This window comes from Gymnogyps californianus, unplaced genomic scaffold (assembly GCF_018139145.2).
Source record: "Gymnogyps californianus isolate 813 unplaced genomic scaffold, ASM1813914v2 HiC_scaffold_39, whole genome shotgun sequence".
In the NCBI taxonomy this organism is placed as follows: domain Eukaryota; kingdom Metazoa; phylum Chordata; class Aves; order Accipitriformes; family Cathartidae; genus Gymnogyps; species Gymnogyps californianus.
The window spans coordinates 334,022-357,294 of record NW_026114279.1 but is presented as its reverse complement, the minus strand read 5'-3'; the positions used below and the strand labels follow the sequence as shown (position 1 = coordinate 357,294).

Below are 23,273 nucleotides of genomic sequence, written 5' to 3'. Positions count from 1 at the left end.
TGTGCGGGTCCCTTCACCTTACTTTGTTTTATGGCAAAACCGGCTTTCAGAAGAATTTGGATTATTTTCTCCCCTTTCTCAAAAACTTCTTCTGCTGTGTTGCCCCATACGATGATGTCATCAATGTACTGCAGGTGTTCTGGAGCTCCACCTTTTTCTAGTGCATTTTGGATCAGTCCATGGCAAATGGTGGAGCTGTGTTTCCACCCCTGGGGCAGTCGATTCCAGGTGTACTGGACGCCCCTCCAAGTGAAAGCAAACTGTGGCCGGCATTCTGCTGCCAAAGGGATTGAGAAAAATGCATTGGCAATATCAATTGTGGCGTACCACTTGGCTGCCTTTGACTCCAGTTCATATTGAAGTTCTAGCATGTCTGGTACAGCAGCACTCAGCGGTGGCGTGACTTCATTCAGGCCACGATAGTCTACTGTTAGTCTCCATTCTCCATTAGACTTTCGCACTGGCCATATGGGGCTGTTAAAGGGTGAGCGAGTCCTGCTGATTACTCCTTGGCTCTCCAGTCGATGAATCAGGTTATGGATGGGAATCAGGGAGTCTCGGTTGGTGCGATATTGCCGCCGGTGCACCATTGTGGTAGCGATCGGCACCTGTTGTTCTTCAACCCTCAGCAACCCCACAACCGAAGGGTCCTCAGAGAGACCAGGTAAGGTGGACAACTGTTCAATTCCCTCTGTCTCCAAGGCAGCTATACCAAAAGCCCACCGATACCCCTTTGGATCTTTAAAATACCCTCTCCTGAGATAGTCTATGCCAAGGATGCATGGGGCCTCTGGGCCAGTCACAATGGGGTGTTTCTGCCACTCATTCCCAGTTAGGCTTATTTCAGCCTCCAATAGAGTTAGCTGTTGAGATCCCCCTGTCACACCAGAGATACAGATGGGTTCTGCCCCTTCATAACTTGATGGCATTAGAGTACACTCTGCACCGGTATCCACTAGAGCCTTATACTCCTGTGGGTGTGATGTGCCAGGCCATCGAATCCACACAGTCCAATAAACCCGGTTGTCCCTTTCCTCCACCTGGCTGGAGGCAGGGCCCCTCTAATCCTGGTCAGAGTATTTGTTACTCACTTCTTGTAAAAATGACTTAGAGGTCCCTTCAAGAGGGTCAGAAGCCCTTCTACTTTGTCTGGCAACCGGAGCGGCATCTTTCCTGGAAGAATCCCCTTTTCTGGTTGTTTTTCCTTTCAATTCACGTACCCGTGCATCTAGGACCGAGGTAGGTTTTCTATCCCACTTCCTCATGTCCTCTCCGTGGTCACGCAAGTAAAACCACAGGGTACCCCGTGGTGTATACCTCCTATATTCTCTCTCTTGATCAGAGGAATGCTCACTCCTAATAGCTGAGATATTGGTCTGTACAGGTGGGGAGTAGGACTTTTCGATCAGTTCAATCAGTTTTTCGGACTTCTCGGACAATTTTTCCACAGCTGAGACACAGGCTCGTAGGGATGAAGAGAGATTTTCTTCATATTGCCGGAGTTGGCGAGCCATTTCATCCACTGTCGGTGCCTCTTCGTCTTTCCAAGTTAGTACTGCCAATGGGTTGGCATATGATGATGGTGCGCTCCGTACAAACTTCCGCCACATGGGTCGTGTGCATTGAACTTCATCTGGATCTTTGGGTAATTGTAAACTGTCCGGGTCATAATAAATCATCTCTAGCACGGCTAATTCCCTCAGGTACTGAATACCTCTTTCCATGGTACTCCACTTGCCTGGTTGACATATAACATCTTCCTTGAAGGGATACCTTTCCTTCACACTTGACAGGAGTCGCCTCCAGAGGCTGAGGGCTTGTGTCCCTTTTCCAATCGCCTTATCAATGCCACCTTCCCTAGCAAGTGATCCTAGCTGCTTGGCTTCCTTACCCTCTAATTCCAGGCTACTAGCCCCATTGTCCCAGCATCGGAGCAGCCAGGTGATAATGTGCTCACCTGGACGACGGCTGAAATCTTTTCGCATATCCCGCAGCTCACTCAGGGATAGAGATCGGGTGATTACTTCTGGTTCTGCCTCTTCCTCCTGTTCTCGTGATGGCCCTGGTTCGTCTTCATCCTTCGCTAAACGAGCTGATTTTTTGTATATTTCTTCTTCTGTATAGGGGCGACTGATACTGGCACAGATTGGTTCTCTGGTTCAGCCGCAGCGCCTGTCGCAGGGGTCGGAGTAGCCGCAGCGCCTGTCACAGGGGTCGGAGTAGCCGCAGCGCCTGTCGCAGGGGTCGGAGTAGCCGCAGCGCCTGTCGCAGGGGTCGGAGTAGCCGCAGCGCCTGTCGCAGGGGTCGGAGTAGCCGCAGCGCCTGTCGCAGGGGTTGGAGTAGCCGCAGTGTCTGTTGTCGGGGCTGGAGTAGCCGCCTTGCCTGTCGCTAGGGTTGCAGTAGCTGCAGTGTCTGTTGTGGGGGCTGGAGTAGCCGCCTTGCCTGTTGCCAGGGTTGCAGTAGCTGCTGTGTCTGTTGCAGGGGTTGGAGTAGCCGCAGCATCTGTCGGTCTGTTTTCCCTCCCTTCCCCCTGAGGGTGCTGCATAGTATTGAGCAGTGTTTGGTAGATACTAGCCAGGGCCCAGCACAGTGCGATAGGTTGTGCCTCTTTGGAATAGCCACAGCATTTTCCTTTCAGATAATCTATCATTTTATCAGGGTCCTGTAGTTGTTCAGGAGTGAAGTTCCAAACCATTGGAGGTGAGAAGTTCTCTAGATACCTGCCCATTTTCTCCCACATGCCATGCCACCCATGGTTATTAAGCCTCGGGGCAGATTTCCGAAAGGTATTCTTAAACAGTTGTTTAACCTTAAACAAGGCCTGGAACACATTCAGGAGACATAACAATAGGAACATGCTAGTTTGAACATCCCAAGGATATTCAAAATTCTCAAGAGCCACTGTAATTTGCCTGGAGGAGAAGGGGAAGGTGAAGAAATGTGTCTCCCCTGTGGCTTGGCTCTCCGATGAGAAAAGGTACAAGGTGTAATTATTAATAGTTTCTGATAGACGGCTCCCGAAGTACGGAGGTGATGGCAATGCTGAGTACAAATACCAGATTAATTCCACAACCAGCAATTCTATCATATCATAAGCCAGTGTTACAAAGTACAACAACATGATAACTCTGGCCCAGTTCCCACGGGTGATAAACAGCACAACAGGGAGCATATACTGCAAGTAAGGTATTACATAACGCACCTTTAAGAACAAGTGCACCAACTTTGAGAGCAAATACATCAACATTGTGACCAGCAACTATTGAACTAATATAATGTATGTTTATAACAAATTTGTTCTAACACATTTCAGTCAGATTTGTCGTTATCTCAACCCGTCGTGCCCCACGTTGGGCGCCAAAAAGGACTGTCGTGGTTTAACCCCAGCCGGCAGCTAAGCACCACGCAGCCGCTTGCTCACTGCCCCCCCACCCCTGGGATGGGGGAGAGAATCAGGAAAAAAAACTCGTGAGTTGAGATAAAGACAGTTTAATAGGACAGAAAGGAATGAAAAACAATGATAATGATAATAATAATAATATGACAATAGCAATACTAAAAGAATTAAACTATACAAAGCAAGTGGTGCACAATGCAATTGCTCACCACTCGTTGACCGATGCCCAGTTAGTTCCCGAGCCGCGATCCCCCCCTCCCAGTTAACTCCCCCCAGTTTATATACTGGGCATGATGTCATATGGTATGGAATAGCTCTTTGGCCAATTTGGGTCAGCTGTCCTGATGGTGTCCCCTCCCAGCTTCTTGTGCCCCTCCAGCCTTCTTGCTGCCTGGGCACGAGAAGCTGAAAAATCCTTGACTTAGGATAAACACTACTTAGCAACAACTAAAAACATCGGTGTGTTATCAACATTCTTTTCCTACTAAATCCAAAACACAGCACTATACCAGCTACTAGGAAGAAAATTAACTCTGTCCTAGCCGAAACCAGGACACAAATTCAGCACATTGGATCTGAAAAGTATCAAATGATAATAGATTGTCATATTATAAACAACAGTAGTAGGTTTTTTTACTGTCATTAACCAAATACCTGTACTGTAATTCACAAAATGTGAATTTATTAGGTTAGAATTTTAAAGGGTCTTATCCTATCCATACAAACTATCCATACATCCTTGTAAGATGTTTTTTGTGGTGGATGCATTGCTATCAACAGAGAATGTGATAGTTGGTTCCTGCTTTGGTTGGGGGGTGGGTTGAACAAGTGCAAATGGTGTGGATCGTATCTAAAGAGGAATCATTCTAATTGTTTTATTGTAAGTGGTGGAGTCGTTAGAAGCTTAAGCACTTACCAAATTTATAGGCATTTGAAAAGCTCAAAAGCTGTTTGTAGAAAACTCTTGGCATGTTTGATGGAGGTTGCAAAGGTTTTTTTCAAACAGTAAAACATAATTTAGCATTATGTTTTAGAACTGGTAGATTTGACTCGTTTGCAGCTGAGCTATTGGGGTTTCACTTGTAAATTCCTATCTTTAACTCTGCATGAAAGTGTTCTAAAACAAAATTTGCATGTAAATTCTTTCCTTTTATAAGTGTGTAGCAAAATATAGTTGTTGTTAGCCATGAGTTTTGTTTTTACTCACTGATGTCTCAAAGTGGGTTCTAATGACTTGCCTGTTTTATGAATGGATGAAATTTTATGTATTTATTTTTTTTTAACTGAGCACTAAAGTAAAGACTCAAGTAGGTCTGTTTCTATTACTTGGTGTGATATATATATATATATATATATATATATATAGTGATGTTCTTTCTTTTCTGGTCCTGCCATATCCTGTGGTGAGCTGAAATTAGCATGACACAATCAGAATTTTGGTTGCAGCAGAGACCTTACACACAAATAACACGAAGTGACAACAGCTTTTAAAATGGACAGTGTTCTGAAGGAAACCCTGCCCCTCTCCCCAAATAATCTAGTAGCAGAAGTAGGAGGAAGTTACAGTCTTCCTGAAAGGTATTTGATGAAGGTGAAATGAGAAGGTTTGGTGGTGCTGCAGAGTAGACACTTGACAGTCATGCCAGCTGTATCTACCCGTTTCAGCCAGCAGTAATGCATATCCCTCTTGGTGTATTACAAAAATATCCTACTTAGTATGCCAGTGAAATAAGGAACAAGAGGCCTTTGCTGCTGCTTCATCCCAACATTCTGCAAGGATTTATAATCATCACTCTCTCCTTCTCGGCAAGAGATGAGAAGGCAGCATTCAGAAATGAGCTCAATGTTATACTGAATGCTTCACTCAGGAGGCTAAAAATGATGAGTGTTGATACAACTATTAGTAATGACCTCCTTTTCAGGCCTGTAATGCTTTGAAGGATTGCCTTGAAGTTACCCTCCCACTGTAGCCTCTGAGCAGTAGCAGTGACTGGGAGGTCAAAAACCTCCTAAGAGAGGATTTTTGATGTTTTGTTGTTTAATTCCCCTTTCATGAAATTAATAGTAGGTTGTGGCAGAAGAATCTCGTGCCAAAGACTTGAGAGAGTCTGTATATCCTGAACTTTGTAGTGAAGACCAGAGGATATTGCTGCACATCGTGGGTCCCTTGTATTAGTTAAGAGACCCAAAGACATGTGTGGACATTGTGATCAAGTTAGACTACAGACACAAGCGTACATTTACAGTTGCATTTGTTCTTTAATGCTCTGAGCTTACCTGAATACCAGGCTGTGCTTCATTGGTATTGATTTCTGTTCTTCATATAAACTTTAAAGCCCTACAGCGCTTTGCTCTTTAGTGCTTTTCCTCTGACCTTTTGATTTTGCTCTTCCTCAAAGGACTATAGCATTCTTCTACATTAAATCTTGCAACTTAGTTGGGGGGGGTTGTTGTTGAACAAAACAAAATGTTAATCAAATACAAACTATTGATTTGACTTTTTCATTGCTGACGTTTTTAAAACAGAGAAGAGAGATGAAGTGGTATATTATGACACTTACGAAAGTATGGAAGCCATGCTTGAAAAAGAGGATATGGCAATATCTGTACACTTGCAAAAAGAGGAGCTGCAAAAGTTACAACAAAAAATCCGCCAGCTGGAAGCAAGGCGTGGACGTATTTCAGCCAAGAAAGCCTACCTCAGAAATAAGAAGGTATTATTAAATTGCAAATTTCTAGCATAATTAGCAAATTTAATAAAACTTCAAAAGATTTCATTTCAGATACAACTTCCAAGTCTCTCAGAATTTTTGTGGATTATATTTACTACTTACTAAAAGTTGTTTTACAGAGTACCAAGTACAATAGCATGTATTATTAAATTGATATATTTAAGATTCAGTTTACCTTTTAGCTTTAAAGGAACCTTTAATCACTTAGAAGTCAACAAATAAACTTGTTTCTATTAACTAATCAGAATACTTTCATGTGGAAAGTACATGCTAGAATGCATGTTTTTACAGATAGTATTTGCAGAAGAGAATCAAGGGTGTTTTCTCACTAATGAGTTCTATTTTCATTCTCTCACCTCATCCTTTTAAACTTATATCATGTGTCATTGATTCTCTATATTCAGGAAATATACACAAAATCCAGTATATATTCTTAATTTGTAAAACTAGGTGTGCTATTTAGGGCCACTTTTCTTTGTGTGTTACATGGTTGGGATGTTGTGCAAAAAATTTTTTTAATATAGCTAATGTTTTTAAATTGTGTATCAAATGTAGGTAAATATGTTAATTCCTTTTTTTCCAGAATTACTTGTTTACAGTTCCCTACCAGTTTGCGGTTACTTCAATATGCATTATTAATGATCGAGATAGCTTAATGAGTAGAATAGATCAAAGTTTTTAGAGAGCAGTGTAATACTTGTTAAAAAATAGGGTTTTACCCCATGCTATATACTATAAGGCTATGTAGAAGTCTCAGTTGAGACCTCATTCTAAATTAGGATCAGGGGTTGGGGTGGCTGTATGTTCCCAGTCATGTCACTTGATAAGGGAGATGACACCTTTATATAAACAGTTCTAGTAGGTTGAGGGTAAAACATTCAGATCTTTCCTTCATAAGTAATATATCTATTTCTATACCTAAATCTGAAGCAAAACAGTAGTTGATACATCTTATATTTTGGATTTTTTATATTTCTTCAGTCACTGTCTTGTCTCTGACTAACACAATATGGAGAAGACTGTAAATAAATTATTATAAAAGAAATGTTTCTTGTTAGCCAGTTATGGCAAGTAGTTTGTTCAGAGTCATTGAGTTTGTCTTATGTGATTTTGTAAAAAGAAAAAAGTATTAAGAAGCTGGGCTTTTTAGTACTGTAAGGAATAGATCCTATCTGTCATGTTATGCTAATTAATATAGGCTACATTATAATAGTTATGCTATTTTCTCCTGAATATAAAAAGACACTACTGGCACCTTATGGAGTACACAAACCTGTTTAAAAGCAACAGGCTGGTTGCTGTTCCTTACTTAACTTATGGGAGTTAACAAGTTGAGAAGCAACCCTGAAGCAGGAGCAGAGACTTTTTTAGCATGCCTTCTTATCTATATAATTAACTAGTCACCTTGAAGTGGCTCATTTGTTTCCAGGTTATGCTATGATAAAATACCTTGTTTAAGCTGAAGGAATTCATTGTTCTAGGCTGTAACACTAGTTGCAGCATGCCTACTTGTGCACAGAGACATGATGCAGAGATGTATATGGTAGTAATGCTCATCTGGGTCTGTGTGCGGGAGTAATATAATCATGCCTGCTCAACATTGTGCTGGAAGGATGTGGCTATATTGCTTTCAGGACCTGAGGTAATGTGTCCGTGTGGAACTTCACTGCTGGACATCACAGCATGGACATCACAGCACTTTCAGAACTAATTCCAGCTCTCTACTGATTTCATTGCCCAGTGTAGCATTATCTGCAGTTGAGTGCTGCAGTGAGATACTTAGCTTTCAGCTACTAAAGAAATCACAGATTAGAATAACATGTATTTAAACTTGCAGGAGGAAATCAAAGATTTTGATTTGAGCAAAAAGAATAGGCAGAACCAGTTGTGTGCCATTTTGCAGCACTTGTTAGGGAGAAAAGAATGTAGCCATTTTAATGGATATTTATGTTAGAGGTATTTACTGTAGCTGCTCTTAATACTGCTGAATAACATGGAGCCCTACTAAGCTTATGTGGTGGGTTGACCTTGGCTGGACACCAGGTGCCCCCCAAGCCGCTCTATCACTCCCCCTCCTCAACTGGACAAGGGAGAAAAATATGACAAAAGGCTCACGGTTCAAGATAAGGACAGGGAGATCCCTCACCAATTACCGTCACTGGCAAAACAGACTCGACTCGGGGAAATTAATTTAATTTATTACCAACCAAATCAGAGTAGGATAATGAGAAATAAGAACAAATCTTAAAAACACCTTCCCCCCACCCCTCCCTTCTTCCCAGGCTCAACTTCACTCTTGACTTTTCTACCTCCTCCCCCTGAGCGGCACAGGGGGATGGGGAATGGGGGTTGCGGTCAGTTCATCACACGTTGTCTCTGCCACTCCTTCCTCCTCACACTCTTCCCCTGCTCCAGCGTGGAGTCCCTCCCATGGGAGACAGTCCTCCATGAACTTCTCCAATGTGGGTCCTTCCCATGGGCTGCAGTTCTTCACGAACTGCTCCAGCATGGGTCCTTTCCACGGGATGCAGTCCTTCAGGAACAGACTGCTCCAGCATGGGTCCCCCACAGGGTCACAAGTCCTGCCAGCAAACCTGCTCCAGCATGGGCTCCTCTCTCCATGGGTCCACAGGTTCTGCCAGGAGCCTGCTCCAGCATGAGCTTCCCATGGGCACAGGGGGACAGGGAACGGGGGTTTCGGTCAGTTCATCACATGTTGTCTCTGCTGCTCCTTCCTCCTCAGGGGGAGGACTCCTCACACTCTTCCCCTGCTCCAGCGTGGGGTCCCTCCCATGGGGGTCAGCCCTCCATGAGTTTCTCCAACTCAAGTCTTTTCCACGCACTGCAGTCCTCCACGAACTGCTCCAGCGTGGGTCCCCCACAGGGTCACAAGTCCTGCCAGCAAACCTGCTCCAGCGTGGGCTTCCCACGGGGTCACAGCCTCCTTCGGGCATCCACCTGCTCCAGCATGGGGTCCTCCAGGGGCTGCAGGTGGATATCTGCTCCACCATGGACCTCCATGGGCTGCAGGGGGACAGCCTGCCTCACCATGGGCTGCAGGGGAATCTCTGCTCCGGCGCCTGGAGCACCTCCTCCCCCTCCTTCTTCACTGACCTTGGTGTCTGCAGAGTTGTTTCACTCACTCCTCTCTCTTCTGGCTGCTGTTGCGCAGGGTTTTTTTCCCCTTCTTAAATACGTTATCACAGAGGTGCTACCACCATTGCTGATTGGCTCAGCTTTGGCCAGTGGCGGGTTTGTCTTGGAGCTGGCTGGCACTGGCTCTATCGGACATGAGGGAAGCTTCTGGCATCTTCTCACAGAAGCCCCCCCTGTAGGCCCCCCTTCTACCAAAACCTTGCCACGCAAACCCAATACAGCTTATTAGTAATTACCTGAAAAATCAAGACTCTTGTGTCTTTGATTCAAGCATATGGAAGCATTGTATCTTGAGTGACCATTCTAGTGCTATTGCAAAACATTGTTAATGAACACTACTTATAGTGCCTGATGTGGATTGTTGTATTTTACAAACCTGTGAGGAAAAAAGGGTTCTTACTCTAAAGAGTTTGCAGTTTATTTTAAGCATGCAGAACAAAGAGCCAGATGGGATGCAGAAGTGGAGTCTAGATGGTGAGAATGAGCGCAGCGATGACTGAATACTAAGTGGAGAAAAGAATGATTTTTTTTTTTTTTTTTTAATTGGATTTGGAAAGTACATACTATGTGGTAAAACTCTTTCTGAAGGTTGGTCGGTCTGTCTCTCTCAATTAAGAAACATTTATTGCTGAACTGAGATGAGAGTCTGCTTAATGATTTTCAGATTGTGTTCCTGACACTACCACTACTCCTCCTCCTCACAACTGAAGATTCCCTTAGGAGAATGCCTCCTTTCTAGCAGCAGATACAATGATTAAGAAAACAATAGGAAACAACTCTCTGTTGTTGGTTTTTATTTTTCAGAGGAGGTAGTTTCATCATCTGGGTATTTGAAAATCTTGTCTGTTGAGGAGATAACGTAGTGAAAGGGAATCAATTACTGTGTGTAGAATAAGATTTTATGTAATATAAACTTCTGTGACTATAGTCTCTATTAATTTTTTTCAGAAATTCTTTCCCTGTTTTTGCAGTTGATGCTTTTATTTTTTAATAATGTTGTCAAATAATTGTACCAAACCTTTATTTAGAAACTTTTGCTAAAGGTATTTCATGGCATTTCTTTCCTATACAGGAACCCTGATCACAGTATGTCCATAGCTTTTAGGAGAACGTAGCTTTTTCTGCAGTTCCCAGTGTCCAAAATTGTGGGCTTTTTTATTCCTCCCCTCCTTGTTTTTTGTGTCTTTCTGCCACTACTGTAGTATCTTGCTTGATGGCTGATACTCCATCAGCTGCCCCAAGCAATGCTTGTGACAGCAAAGCTCCTGTCTGGCTCCACCCAGTAAGTCAAGCTGCCTGATGCCTGGAAAGCCCATCACTTTGGTGGTGTTCTAGCTGCAGTCACGCTCCAAACTGTTTCCTAACACTGCCCCCTCTTACACAGCCATGAGTCCCATTTCTAACTGCACATCTGACCTTGTTCTAGTTCTGTCTGGTGCTTGTACCGGGCCTAATTTCATTGCCCATACTGTCTGATTTCCTGGCCCTCAGTATTGTCCTATGAGCTTGTCTGTCTCTTCACTACTATAAATTCCTGCGCATGCCTTTTTCTTTGCAACTGATACTTAATTCAGTTCTTTTTATTATATAAAATATATCTACCTTAACTTTGAGTGTCATGCTTCTTCCTGTCATCTATTGTAACATGTCCTGTTTTCTTTTTAACCTGTTCTTATTTGCAGGCAATGTAATAAATGCTTGTTTTTAAACCAGACATTACAGACGTGAACTCAGTATAATGTGAACCTGCTTGTGTATGCGTAAAATTGTAACAACTTTATTAATGTTTGTGCTTGCAAGTTGTACATGCAAAAGATGAACTGACACTTGTAAATGGGAAGGTGCCTAGTTGCCTAAACAGAAATACATAGTATATTTGAGAGTTAGTTATTATCCATGTATACAAATACATGGAGTTGCACAATGTTTTTATGAAGTATTTGACAAATCAGTATTTCTTGCCACTTTTGTACTAGTATTGTAGAATAAACTTTTCAAGCAGCTGTTACTTGTATATATTCTTTTGATAGTTAAAAGTAATAGGTTTGGGTTTGTTTGTCTTGATTTTGTTTCCATTTTATGGTTTTATTGTAAGCTAAATTAGCTTGTCTGAGATGGGCTTTGTAATTTTTATTTTTCTAATTCTTAGTGCTGTTTGCTAAATCATAGAATCGTTTAGGTTGGATGTGACATTATACACTGTAAATTGATATTTGAAATTTATATTTTATAGATAACATTTTATGTCTCTACAGGAGATCTGTATCGCAAAGCATAATGAAAAGATCCAGCAACATCACCAGAGTGAGGAGGAATACAAAATGCACCATACTGTTCAGCTAGTAAGTTTGAGTTTTCTGTTGTTGAGTTTAGCCTTTAGTTAATAGCTTGCATTCCTCATTATACATTAATTAGTAGAGCATTCGGAGTGATAGCTGTTTTAAAAAGATGGTGTGTATCCTTGACCTTTGGACCGTGGATTTCTGTATCATATTATGCTGGTAAGGGGGGGAGTATATAGCTGTGTTAGGATGACATTAAACCCAAGCAAATAAAACAGTTCATTAATACTAGGTTCACAGTCTAAGTGATTACTGCTAGGGTTAGGCTGCATGGAGTTTGTTATCATGTGCACATAGATGATTCCAGACATCTCTGAGTACAGTGTCAGATATGCTGAAATGAGTAAAGAAACCATACAACCATTCTTGAATCTTAATAAGCTTGTTTGTTATTTTTCTTTTCTCTACAAAAGAAATCACTTGAATTGTGTTGTATAAAGTATGTAGTTCTAGCTGTATGCTTCATGATTCTCTGCACAGTCTCATCGCAGAGAATAGGCTAGCTAGTCTGACTGTTGTGTTAGACTTTATCTAGTGATAGTTAGACTTTATCTTAAAGAATATTAAAATACTGGGCTAGGTCTTGGGAGCTGATATAGTATCAATATTTAATAAAGATCACTGACAAAGATGCATTGAAATACAAGTCTTTTTAATTCAGGCTTCAATTAGATTAGCAAAAGTGATTCTATTTCATCCTTATACATTTTTAACATTGATACATTTGTCCAGGAAGTCAGCTGCATAATTTATTTTATGAAAAGACTACTTGTGAAAGACCACACGTATTGGCATACTCTTTCAGGAAGTTAGAAAAATAGATTCCCCCTCCCCCCAGTTCTTACAATAAGGCAAAGGAATTTGCTATGTGGATTGCAGTCCATTTATCAGTCTCTTAAAAATAAGACGACAAAGCTGAAGGACTTTTCTGTCTCTGAAACACTACAGGGCTTTTTCATTATTTACTTCATGGAGTTGCCCGCTTGCACTTTATAAAGAACCTTATGCTAATTTTTTTGTCTTTTTTTCTGTTAATAATTTCACTGAAAAATTGTGCTATTATTGTAAAATAGGTTTTAAGCCACTGGTTTTCATGAAGAATTTTGAAAAGATAATCTCAAAAGTGTCCAAACCTGAAACTAAATAAGAATTGCAATTTCACTATTCTTATTTAAAAACAAAAAAAACCCCCCAACAACCCCAAAATCAAAACACCCCACTCTTTCCTCCCCCCCCAAACCCAAAACAAACAAAAAACCCTCAAGTTTGAGACTGCTTCAGGAAAAGTTTGACCTGATTGCATATGAAACATGCAGGTGTGGTGGTAGAACTATCCTTTCTTCTTGCTATAATCTTTTCTTTATGCTTCTGTTTTAACTTCTTTGCCCCATTGTTCAGTTATTTTCTTTTCACCACATTTCTAGTCCTCTTCTCCTTTTCCTGTTTCTTGTCTTTACCGTTTTTCAGACATGTCCTCTTCCTCTCCCTAACGCATCTATGCTTATCTCCCTTGAAATCACAGGAGTTGGCCCTTTATAAAGGACATCATTTTTTTTTAATGACGATGATCATCATCTTTTAAAAGTAATACTTAATGCTGTGAGTCTTTTAAGAATTAAAGCTGCTGTTTCTGCTCAGGAGGTTTTCTTTATAGTCACCTGTTCTATCACTTTTCCTGATAACTTCTGAAGTTATACATACAGTGACTTTTGCCATCTGATAACTAGTGTCCACTTTCAATAAATTTGACTGAAGCGTAGTGTTTTGTTTCAAAGATGTAGTAACTTTGCTGAAGTTTTGTGAAAATGGATGACTATTTAAAGGAGATGGATCCAAGTGTGTGTTTTCACTGAGGTAAGATCACCAAACAAGAAAAAATATAACTCTTAGCTGCAAGGAAGAGCTTCAAACCTTTATTTAAAGATTTCAGAAAATCAAGCTGGATTAAATAATGACAGCTTAAGTTAATTAAATACAAAACTTTAGTTTACTAGTGTAAATTACAATGAAAATGTTTACTTAATTTGCTCAATATTGGCTTCAAAACTTTGTGGCACTGAGTTCTGTGATTTCTTGCACTTGCATTAATGTGACTTGTTTTAAATGTGCAACCTTGCAATTTGAACTGTCATTTTGTTTTTGGAATGAGAGAAAATGGATACTGGTTTGCTGTCTGGCTAACTTATACAATTTTAAATTTATGGGATTTTTTTTTAGTGTAATATTCCTGTTATGTCTCTAGTTATTTATCATCTTTCAAGATAAAAAGTTCCAGTCTTCAAGTGCTCCAGTTCCAGATTGAAATCTTTCTTTATTGAGCTTTGCATTTCTTCAAGGTTATAAAACATGAAATGCATAATATTTTTTTTAAGGGGATGACAAAGGCAAAGTTTTGAAGGTTAGAAATGTGTTTGAGAAGTAGATTGTTAGGTAATTCCTAACAATTAGTAGAAGAGTTATTTTAATTCAGTTTTTTTTTTTATGATGCTAACCATAGCATTGGATGTAATATTTACATGTTTTCCATATATTTTCTCAGAAGCGAGATCAGCTACAAGATGAAGAGGAAAGAAAGCGCTCCTGGGTTAGTCAGGAACGACAGAAAACGCTGGACAGACTTCGCACGTTTAAACAGGTAACAGAAGAAGAGTTGGGTTTTTTCCACCAATTTCTTTTGTAAAAGAAATTTTCACTCATTCCAGGACTATACTATGCTATTAGCTATTCTCTGACATTGTATAGTTAACTGTTCTTTGGAAAATTTACAACAAAATATGGCATTGGTGGTAGCGAATTTCTCTGGCCGTTGCATTCCCAGAAGCGTAATAAGCTTCTGTTCACTGTCACATCTACACATTGTGACAAGACACATAGCAAACTTTCCGAAAAGAAGTATAATCTAAATAGTATTTCCCACAAAGACCATTATCATCTGACATACCCCCACTACCACTGATTGCAATAACACCTGCCCCTTCCTATTACAACGTAAGTATCAGAAAATGGATAGAAGATGGAATGAAGGGGAGAGAATAAGGAGAGGGATGAAAGTGCAAGAAAACAGAGATTGTATTAATTGGTGAAGACTTTTTTTGTTTTGTTTTTGTTTTGTTTTGCTGAATACATTAAAAAAATATAGATATGAGAAGTTTCTTTACTGGAAAGCTGTCTTGCTTAGCAGTACATTCTTCATATCCTTATTGTTTGCAAGGCTTTTGAATTGCATAGCTTCTGTAAATTAAAGCAAATTTACTTATTTTAACCAGCACCTGTTAATGAACTGACTTTATGTATGAGCACGTTTATATTGATATGATCTCTATTGCTCTAGGCCTGCCACAATTGTCTAAAAATGTTTTAGACCTGCATTTGAGAAGCAGTTTTTACTTTTGCATAAAAATGGCTATGGATGAAGCTAATTTGAAAAGACAGATATTGAAGCAGCAAATTTAAGAACTAAATTAAAACACTTTGGAAATTCTCAAAATGTTTGATATTTTCAATGGATACCTTTTTAAGCAGTACGATTCACATCTAAGGCCAGCATATTAGGTCAGAGAGGACTTTGCTGCAGAGAGCGCCACTGACCAGTTTTAGAAAAGGGAAGCAAGAGGGAATTTTGAATTTTAGTTTTCAGAAAAAACAGTTTCGAATGTACAATCTGGTTCTTAGTGAAATCCTAACTTTAACCCATGTTTATCCCTGACTAGACCAATCACATGTAAATTATGGCTTAACCAAGAACAAAAATTAAGAAAACGGATCATTTTTGCATAAAGGTGAGGATATATTTGCTTTGTTTTTATACCCAGAGCAAAATGAATGAAAATAGTAGATGAATTCTACTTGTCAGAAAGGCCAAACCCTAATGACGAGTACTTAGTATCTAAAATAGTGTGTTGCATGTACTTATCTAATTGTAAATAACTTCTTCACTTTAGCGGTACCCTGGGCAAGTAATACTTAAATCAACCAGACTACGACTGGCTCATGCAAGAAGAAAATGTGCAGCCAGCTCAGTGTCCTGTGTAGATCAGCCTCAATCTTTGCCAGCAACCATACAAATCCAAGAGAAAAGTGAAGAGGTGGAATTGGAAAATGCAGTTCAGCCTTTGCAAGCGCAGGAATCCACAAGCTTAGAACAACTTCAAGATATCTCGTTACCTCCCAATGGTGTTGCCTCTGAACTGCCTCATGTTAGTACTTCTCCGCTCACCAGTAATGAGCTTCAACCAGAGACTGTTACTGTAGTACCGCTTCCACCCCCTTTGCCTCCTCCACCTCCGCTTCCACCTTTGCCCTCCAAGGAAGATGACACCAAATCCTTAGAGAAAAGCGACAGCTTTGTTAAGCATCAGAGTGAGAAGGAAGTCCAGCGCTCTTCCAGTATCCCAACAGCACATCTGTTTGACAGCAGTCAGCTAGTCAGTGCCAAGAAGCAGCTTAAGAAGACCGGTGATCTAGAGGGTTTACACAGGAGGAGAGGTAATGTTTTCATTTCTGTGTATTTAATTGTAATGCACATCAATTCCTCTTTTGAATTGCTATATAGAGAAGTGTATGCTGTGATTTATTTATAATTATTAATGGGAAAGTTGTTAAATCCTTTTCAGTTGACAAATGTTGGCAACTCAAACAAATATTAGGACCTGTATGACAGCATGTGGTATACTTGTTCAGTTAGACAGAAAACACTTGTGAAACTGATCCTATGATATACCACATTAGACTAGCTGGAAATTGGAGCTAAACGTTGCCTAAAAGATTCTTTTTTCCTATCTTGTTTACAGCTAGCATTGCAAATATTATATGCTTCACTTGAGGGCGCAGTGTTTTTTTTAATAACAGAATTTTACATAATTTATGACCTAGTAAAATGAATACTTGTCTTGGGACATAGGAAACCTTGAGACTGCTTTCTTCAAGGTTTCTTCAAATTTTCATACAAAAATCCACAAACTCTCAAGTGCCCTTGAGAGCCGAGTAAGAATATATACATTTAACTACAATTGAGAATTAAATCTATAATCACTCAGCAAAGCATGTTAATAAATAGTTAAAAGATCAAAAACTTCTTTGGAAACTGAGGCGAGTGAATAGAGCACAGGGCTGGGCTGGGAGATGTTACAACTTTACTGTGATTCTGTGCTACTTCTTTTTAATTGTTTATCCTTTATCCCATATATAAAATGGGGAGAATGGCAGCCACGTTTGAACAAAATAATCTTGATGTTTCGATGAAACATGCTATATTAGAGCAAAGATTTTATTTGAAAATCAGAGATGGGATTTTCAAAAGCGCTCAGCTGAACTGTTTTACTGGAAGTCACTGAGAAAAAGTACCTCAGGTGGGCCTTGGTTCACACTACTCTAATATGGTTGTGTGTTGGGTTTGTGTAGCGGGGGAAGGGCTACAGGGGTGGTTCCTGTGAGAAGCTGCTAGAAGCTTCCCCAGCTCCAAGTCGGACCTGCCTCTGGCCAAGGCCAAGCCAATCAGCAACGGGAAGAAGCTACTAGAAGCTTCCCTGGCTCCAACTTGGACCCGCCTCTGGCCAATCAGCAACGGTGGTAGTGCCTCTGTGATAGCATATTTAAGAAGGGGAAAAGACTGCTGAGAAAAGAGAGGGTGGAGGAAGAAGAAGATGAGGAAGAAGAAGAGCAGCTACAGTGGAGGGAGGAGTGGGATGTGAGAGAAACAACCATGCAGACATTGAGGTCAGTGAAGAAGGAGAGGGAGGAGGTGTGCTGGAGCAGAGATTCCCCTGCAGCCCGTGGTGAGATGGTAGGCTGTCCTCCTGCAGCCTATGGAGGGTTAACTGTGGAGCAGAGATTCCCCTGCAGGCCATGGAGGACCCCATGCCGGAGCAGGTGGCTGGGCCCGGAGAAGGCTGTGGCTCTGTGGGAAAGCCCACGCTGGAGCAGTTTGTGGAGGACTGCAGTGTGTGGAAAGGACTTGCGTTGTAGAAACTCATGGAGGGCTGACCCCTGTGAGAGGGACCCCACGCTGGAGCAGGGGAAGAGTGTGAGGAGTCCTCCCCCCCGAGGAGGAAGGAGCAGCAGAAACAGCGTGTGACGAATTGACTGCAACCCCCATTCCCGCCCCCCTGTGCTGCTGGGGGGGAGGAGGTAGAGGAATGGGGAGCAAAGCTGAGCTCAGGAAGAAGGGAGGGGTGGGGGGAAGGTGTGTTTTTTAAGATATGGTTCTATTTCTCATCATCCTACTCGGATTTGATTGGTAACAAATTAAATTGGTTTATTTTTCCCCAAGTCGAGTCTGGTTTTTGCCTGTGACCATAATTGGTGAGTGATCCCTCCCTGTCCTTGTCTCGACCCTATGAGCTTTTTGTTGTATTTTCTCCTCCCCATCCCGCCAGGGGGGAGGAGTGAGCGAGCGGCTGGGTGGTGCTTTGTTGTCGGCTGGGCTTAAACCATGACAGGTTGTAATAACCTTTTATTAACAGTTCTGTCTGGCTCTGTCAGTTACAACTACAGAAAACATCCCTCAATTGGCATTTTCCTTCATCCAGATAAAATCAAAATTAGAACTGTTTTTGTCTATCAGGCAGGAACAAGGAGTGTTTCTTCTAGAATTGTCCTTAAATGACTGAAAAACCTTGAAGCAACTGAATAGTTATAGAATTTTTAAGCTCTTGCGAGTCTTGCAAGTCGCAGGTGCAGTGTCTTAAGTTCATTATCAATTTTGATGCTGCTGTGCTCCATGTTTATTTTTCTGTAGTCCTATTGTTTATTTTTCTGATACCCATTTTATTTTTCAATTTTATATAAAACATGTATTGTGTGTGCAATTTTATTATACATCATAAAATGACAAATATAAAATCAAATTATATCCTCCCTCACTCTTAAGAGTATCATTAATATCTGCAGCAGCACTCTACCTGCTGCTCTGTATTCCCTGAGATGTTCCAAGTCTGTAAGTGGCTTCAGAAATTTGTGTGTCTGACAAATGAGTATTTTACAGTCCTTCCTTCCTCCTTCAAATGTGCAGTCCTGTTTTATTTTATTTCTCTCTTTTCCTTGTGTCTATTCCAACTGTCTGGGCCAGTTTGGACAAAGGCCACTCAAAATGCAAAACAGGTTTTAAAAATATACAAAAAAACCCTGGAGATGGATATTCATCTATTGATTGATATGTGCTGCATGTTGTATGTGCTAGTTTGTGGGAGCTATTTTGGACTGTTGTGCTTTATTATATTGCATTCTCTGACGTAGAGATCTTACCTACTTGTAGCTCTTCAAAGAGCCAAAGCCTGATTTTTATTTCTACAGAGAACTAGTTTCAAATTGGTGATAAAGGAAGGATTTGTGATAAAGTATTAACTCTTCTCTGTTTTCATTAATTATAAAGGAAGGGAATTTATATAGGCATGCTGTGACTAGGTGCTGATACATACATGAATCCAGAGGAGCAGGAAAATGCATGCTGTTGCAGTTGACTGTACTGCTACTTCCCTCACTGGCATGTAGTAATAGTCATACAGTGTGTAAAATCAGCCACAAAATGCAAGTGCTGAGAATGTAGGCTCTCCTCTGTGCTTGCATTTCTGTGACTGCACAGTCCAATACTTAAGATGCATGCTCATTACCTGAGTTTCAAAGTCAAGAAATATAATGTAGTATACACTTTCATTATGTTGGATTCATTGCAGCTGTCTTGATTTCCTTGAGTGTGCAAACAGGAAAGCCATCTTGTTTAAAAAGTTCTGCTACCTGCCTGATAGGAGGTTACTTGGTTTCAGAAACTATAATTGTCTGTATAATCCAGTTTTGACCTGGTAATAGGGAAGATAAATTTGGAGGCTAAAACAATAATAGAGTTACAGAATGATAAAACTGAAAACACTACAGTCTCCTTTATACTTATGGTATGGGACTATCACATTAATTGCATGTGGCTACTTTTTGGTCTGTAGGAAATACAAAAGAAGACTGAATAAACTTAGTAAAAATAATACTGAAGGTCTTCTGATTTTTCTGCAGTGAGTTCCCCAATGGATGAAGTGCTGGCTTCCTTGAAGCGTGGCAGCTTTCACTTAAGAAAAGTTGAGCAGAGAAGTCTCCCTCCTTTTCCCGATGAAGATGATAGTAATAACATCTTGGCACAGATCAGGAAAGGGGTGAAACTGAAGAAAGTGCAGAAAGATGTTTTGAGAGAATCCTTTACAATTCTGCCTGATACTGACCCTCTGACAAGGAGCATCCATGAAGCATTGCGACGAATTAAGGAAGCATCACCTGAATCAGAGGATGAAGAGGAGAGTTTGCCTTGCACAGACTGGGAAAATTAACCTGTAATTAACCTACATTTAAAAAAAAAAATATTTCTTCAACACTTTTTGTACAGCAATAGCTGCTAAGCCTCAGGTTATGCATTCTAGGAGACTTAGTATGAATGTGACTAAACTGTCTGACATCCAACGTGGTAAAACATGCACATATGAATTTAGTATCACTGACTTTTCAAAGGAATTTAAAGTTTATAGTAAGGAAAACTTTTATGCAACATCTTAGCCTCTTATTGTTTGAATACTTTTGCTGAATAGTGACAGGACTGCTCCTATAAAAAGCTCTATTTTATTTAGTAAATTTGAAGGGACTGTTTGCAGCTTACCAAAACACTTTAAAAAGCTTTTAAGTAACAAAGCAGCACAATCTCTCTTGGACACACCCTGTACTTATTTTCTAATTACTTCTGGCCTTGTAAAAATTTAGCATTTTTATCATTTCAGACTGAATAGCTCCAAGTGAAGGATGATTAGATTTGACTGCTGAACACATTGAAATCTCATTGGTTACCCTGTGTGACTGACTCTTTGATAGCTTGGTTTCAATCTGTAAACACTCTGACTTAATTGAATTTATAGACTATAAACAGTAAATATACAAATATAATTTATACTTCTGCTACTCATGAATCCCATGAACTTGCATTATACTAAGCTACAGTGCCTGAAAGTACAGATATTGGACTTCAGCAGATGAAGTTAATGATTTCAGAACAAACCAGAAATTGGCAAGAGATTAGTTTTCAAAATTAAGGTTGCATCAGTAGCACAAAGAGATTCTTGATTACACCACCACCATACAGTACTATTCTTCTGTGGTGGTTCTTTTCTGCTACTGGCATATGGATGAACTTAAGTCTGAATAAAAGGTCCCGTTAAACTTATTTGCAAGTATTTAAAATTTGGAGAAGAGAGAGGTATGACAATCTCTAAAGAATTTAAAAATTTGTTTAGAAATCAAAGGCTGTTTCAAGAGTATGGGAGATTAAATATTTATAATCCTTGCAACACAGCTAGCAGTAGAAAAAAAGATAACCTTTTCGGATGTTTACAATCAGGCAATTCTATCCTGGTTAGTTATTACCATAGCTGGAGAGTGACTATTGATAAAGTGCTACAGCTGTTTAAAAAGTGATGGTGACTTAGCACATCATCTGCTGAATGTTGTTGTGATTACAAAATACTATGTCTCAAACTGTTCCACTGATATGCCATTTTCAAATACTTACGTTTAAAATTTTTAAAAAAGGAAAATAAATGTTGCCTTTATTTCTTCATGAACTAGCCATTGGCCATGCTAATGATTTAATACTGTGTAATTATGGCATGCTCCTTCTGTACCAAATGTACTGTTAGTTTTGGAGTTGTAAATCCAGGAGTGGAGGTGTACTTAACTCTTGCTGAAACTCAAAGTGAGAATAATTTTGCTTGGATCTAACTTTTTCTGTTATTTGCATACTGAAAACTCCCACTACCACAGCCCTTCAGAAATCAAGTGATAACTATAAAAAAAGACATGCCTTGGAATTTACTTGGCTTTCTCAGCGCAATTATTCTCTTTTCATTTCCTAGATAACTAAGCAAATTTAAACTTTGTGATTTGACTTCATGGTTTTAGTAAATGTAACTTATTCTTTGGGATCTTGTTTGCGTTATTTAGCAAGAATACTCTTTAACACTATGGGTCATTAAAAAAAGGAATTTATCCAAGAGTGACTTTTAATTTTTTTAATCTAGTTGGTGGATCTCCTAAATGTTTTCCATTGGAAGTGTATCATCTTAGAAGTCTTATGTGTACATTGCTGTACAATATAAATACATGTGTTTATCTTCTGCAGCCATTTAGAAGCAGTTCAGAGTGCAGGTTGAAAATCACTGCCATGCAGTCAATATCTGTAGTGCACCAGTTGTTGTCTCCTTTTTAACAGTCTACAGTTATGACATTTTCCCCTTTTAAGCATGCACTCCTGTCAAATGCTGAGGTCCCGTGAAATCACTTAGACCTAAAGCAGGATGCAGTGTCAGAGTTCCAAGTAGTTGGAACTCCTTGCAGTTTTTCACATACCTGGGACCTGCTTTCTCTTACCAATACCATATTTTATTATGAAAACAATCTTGTTTTCATGAGATGAGACTGTTTAACAGGTAGTACAGATTTTATTTGAAAATGGTTGTACAAAATAGCTAACAGCTCAGAAAGGAAAAACGGGCCCCTGCTATGGAAGTGTGTGAAATAATCTGAGAACAGAGAGATTGAAACAAAGCCCTCGTGAAATTCAGCTGAATAAACGCTTTTCACATAGATGAGTGTACTTGCTTGAACATATAGACTGGTTACCCAGTAGTTATTACACAAGAATAAAATCTAATAAAAGTGGTGTAGAAATTGCAGAATAGTATTCTTCATTATAGGGTTATCAGTTTAATACCATGCTTTATTAAGAAGATTGATCTACTGATTTTTAACTAAGCTCTGCACATCCAAAAAACCAGTTGCATAGAGATTTTAGGTTGAAAACAGTTATACAAAAGTATATTGGCACATGTTACAAACTATGCTTAATACATATACATCCTTATAGGATAAATGTAATGCAATTATTTGCCGTAGGAATGAAGGCTAAATCTGATATAATGATTTATGTTTATCAAGTGCCAAAAAGTGTCTTAATGTATGTGCAGCAGTAGTATTAAAATGCACATTAAAGTGATTTCCTTAATTGTTGAAGTTTCAAGACAAACTAATAGTAACTAATTCCTGCAGGAGATCTAGTTGTCTCTTGTATTACCTGCTTTATGAGTTAACTTGTACATAAAGTTACGGCTAACTTTTTAAGAGCAATTCCTTCCTTACGAACACTCTAACCCATGTACAAATATGTTGAGGCATTCTGTGTATCTGAAGTACAGCCGAACAAGCAGTATAAAGATGCAGTAGCTTCTGTATGAAAAAACAGAAGATTATTGGTTATCAAAAGTATCCCAAGCCTGTGTGTATGTACATAATGGTACACATAAATCACTATAGTGCATTTAGAGTACTGTAAGAAATGTGAAGCCTGGGTTCCTAGGAGTGATGGACAATGTAACTGGGTGAAGAAGCAAGCTTTTGCTCTCCGTAGTCTTCTAATCCAGTATTTCGGGCCTCTTCAAGCTCTAATCTGTGTTCATTGCCAATAATACCAAAAGGCAAAAAAAAAAAAAGAAAAAAAAAAAGACTTGGTCATACTCTGTGTGTCCTGGCTCCAGAGTTAGTGTCATTATCTTGGGAGCAAAGAGAATCAAGGCTTTTAAAGACACTGCTCAGTATTTTATGTTGGAATTGCTGAATATGTTGATC

At 39.9% G+C, this 23,273-nt stretch overlaps 1 protein-coding gene across 1 annotated transcript in view; it reads left to right on the top strand.

Annotated features, from left to right (window-relative positions):
- The window catches only part of LOC127028689 (junction-mediating and -regulatory protein-like), a 94,980-nt gene extending 73,366 nt beyond the window's left edge, over positions 1 to 21,614 (top strand). The window contains exons 6-10 of the mRNA XM_050914390.1: positions 5,924 to 6,111; positions 11,541 to 11,627; positions 14,167 to 14,262; positions 15,569 to 16,112; positions 19,629 to 21,614. Coding sequence (XP_050770347.1) covers positions 5,924 to 6,111; positions 11,541 to 11,627; positions 14,167 to 14,262; positions 15,569 to 16,112; positions 19,629 to 19,936 — 1,223 coding nt within the window. The 3' untranslated portion in view covers positions 19,937 to 21,614. The remainder of the gene's footprint in view (positions 1 to 5,923; positions 6,112 to 11,540; positions 11,628 to 14,166; positions 14,263 to 15,568; positions 16,113 to 19,628) is intronic.
- The last annotated feature ends 1,659 nt before the right edge of the window (positions 21,615 to 23,273 follow it).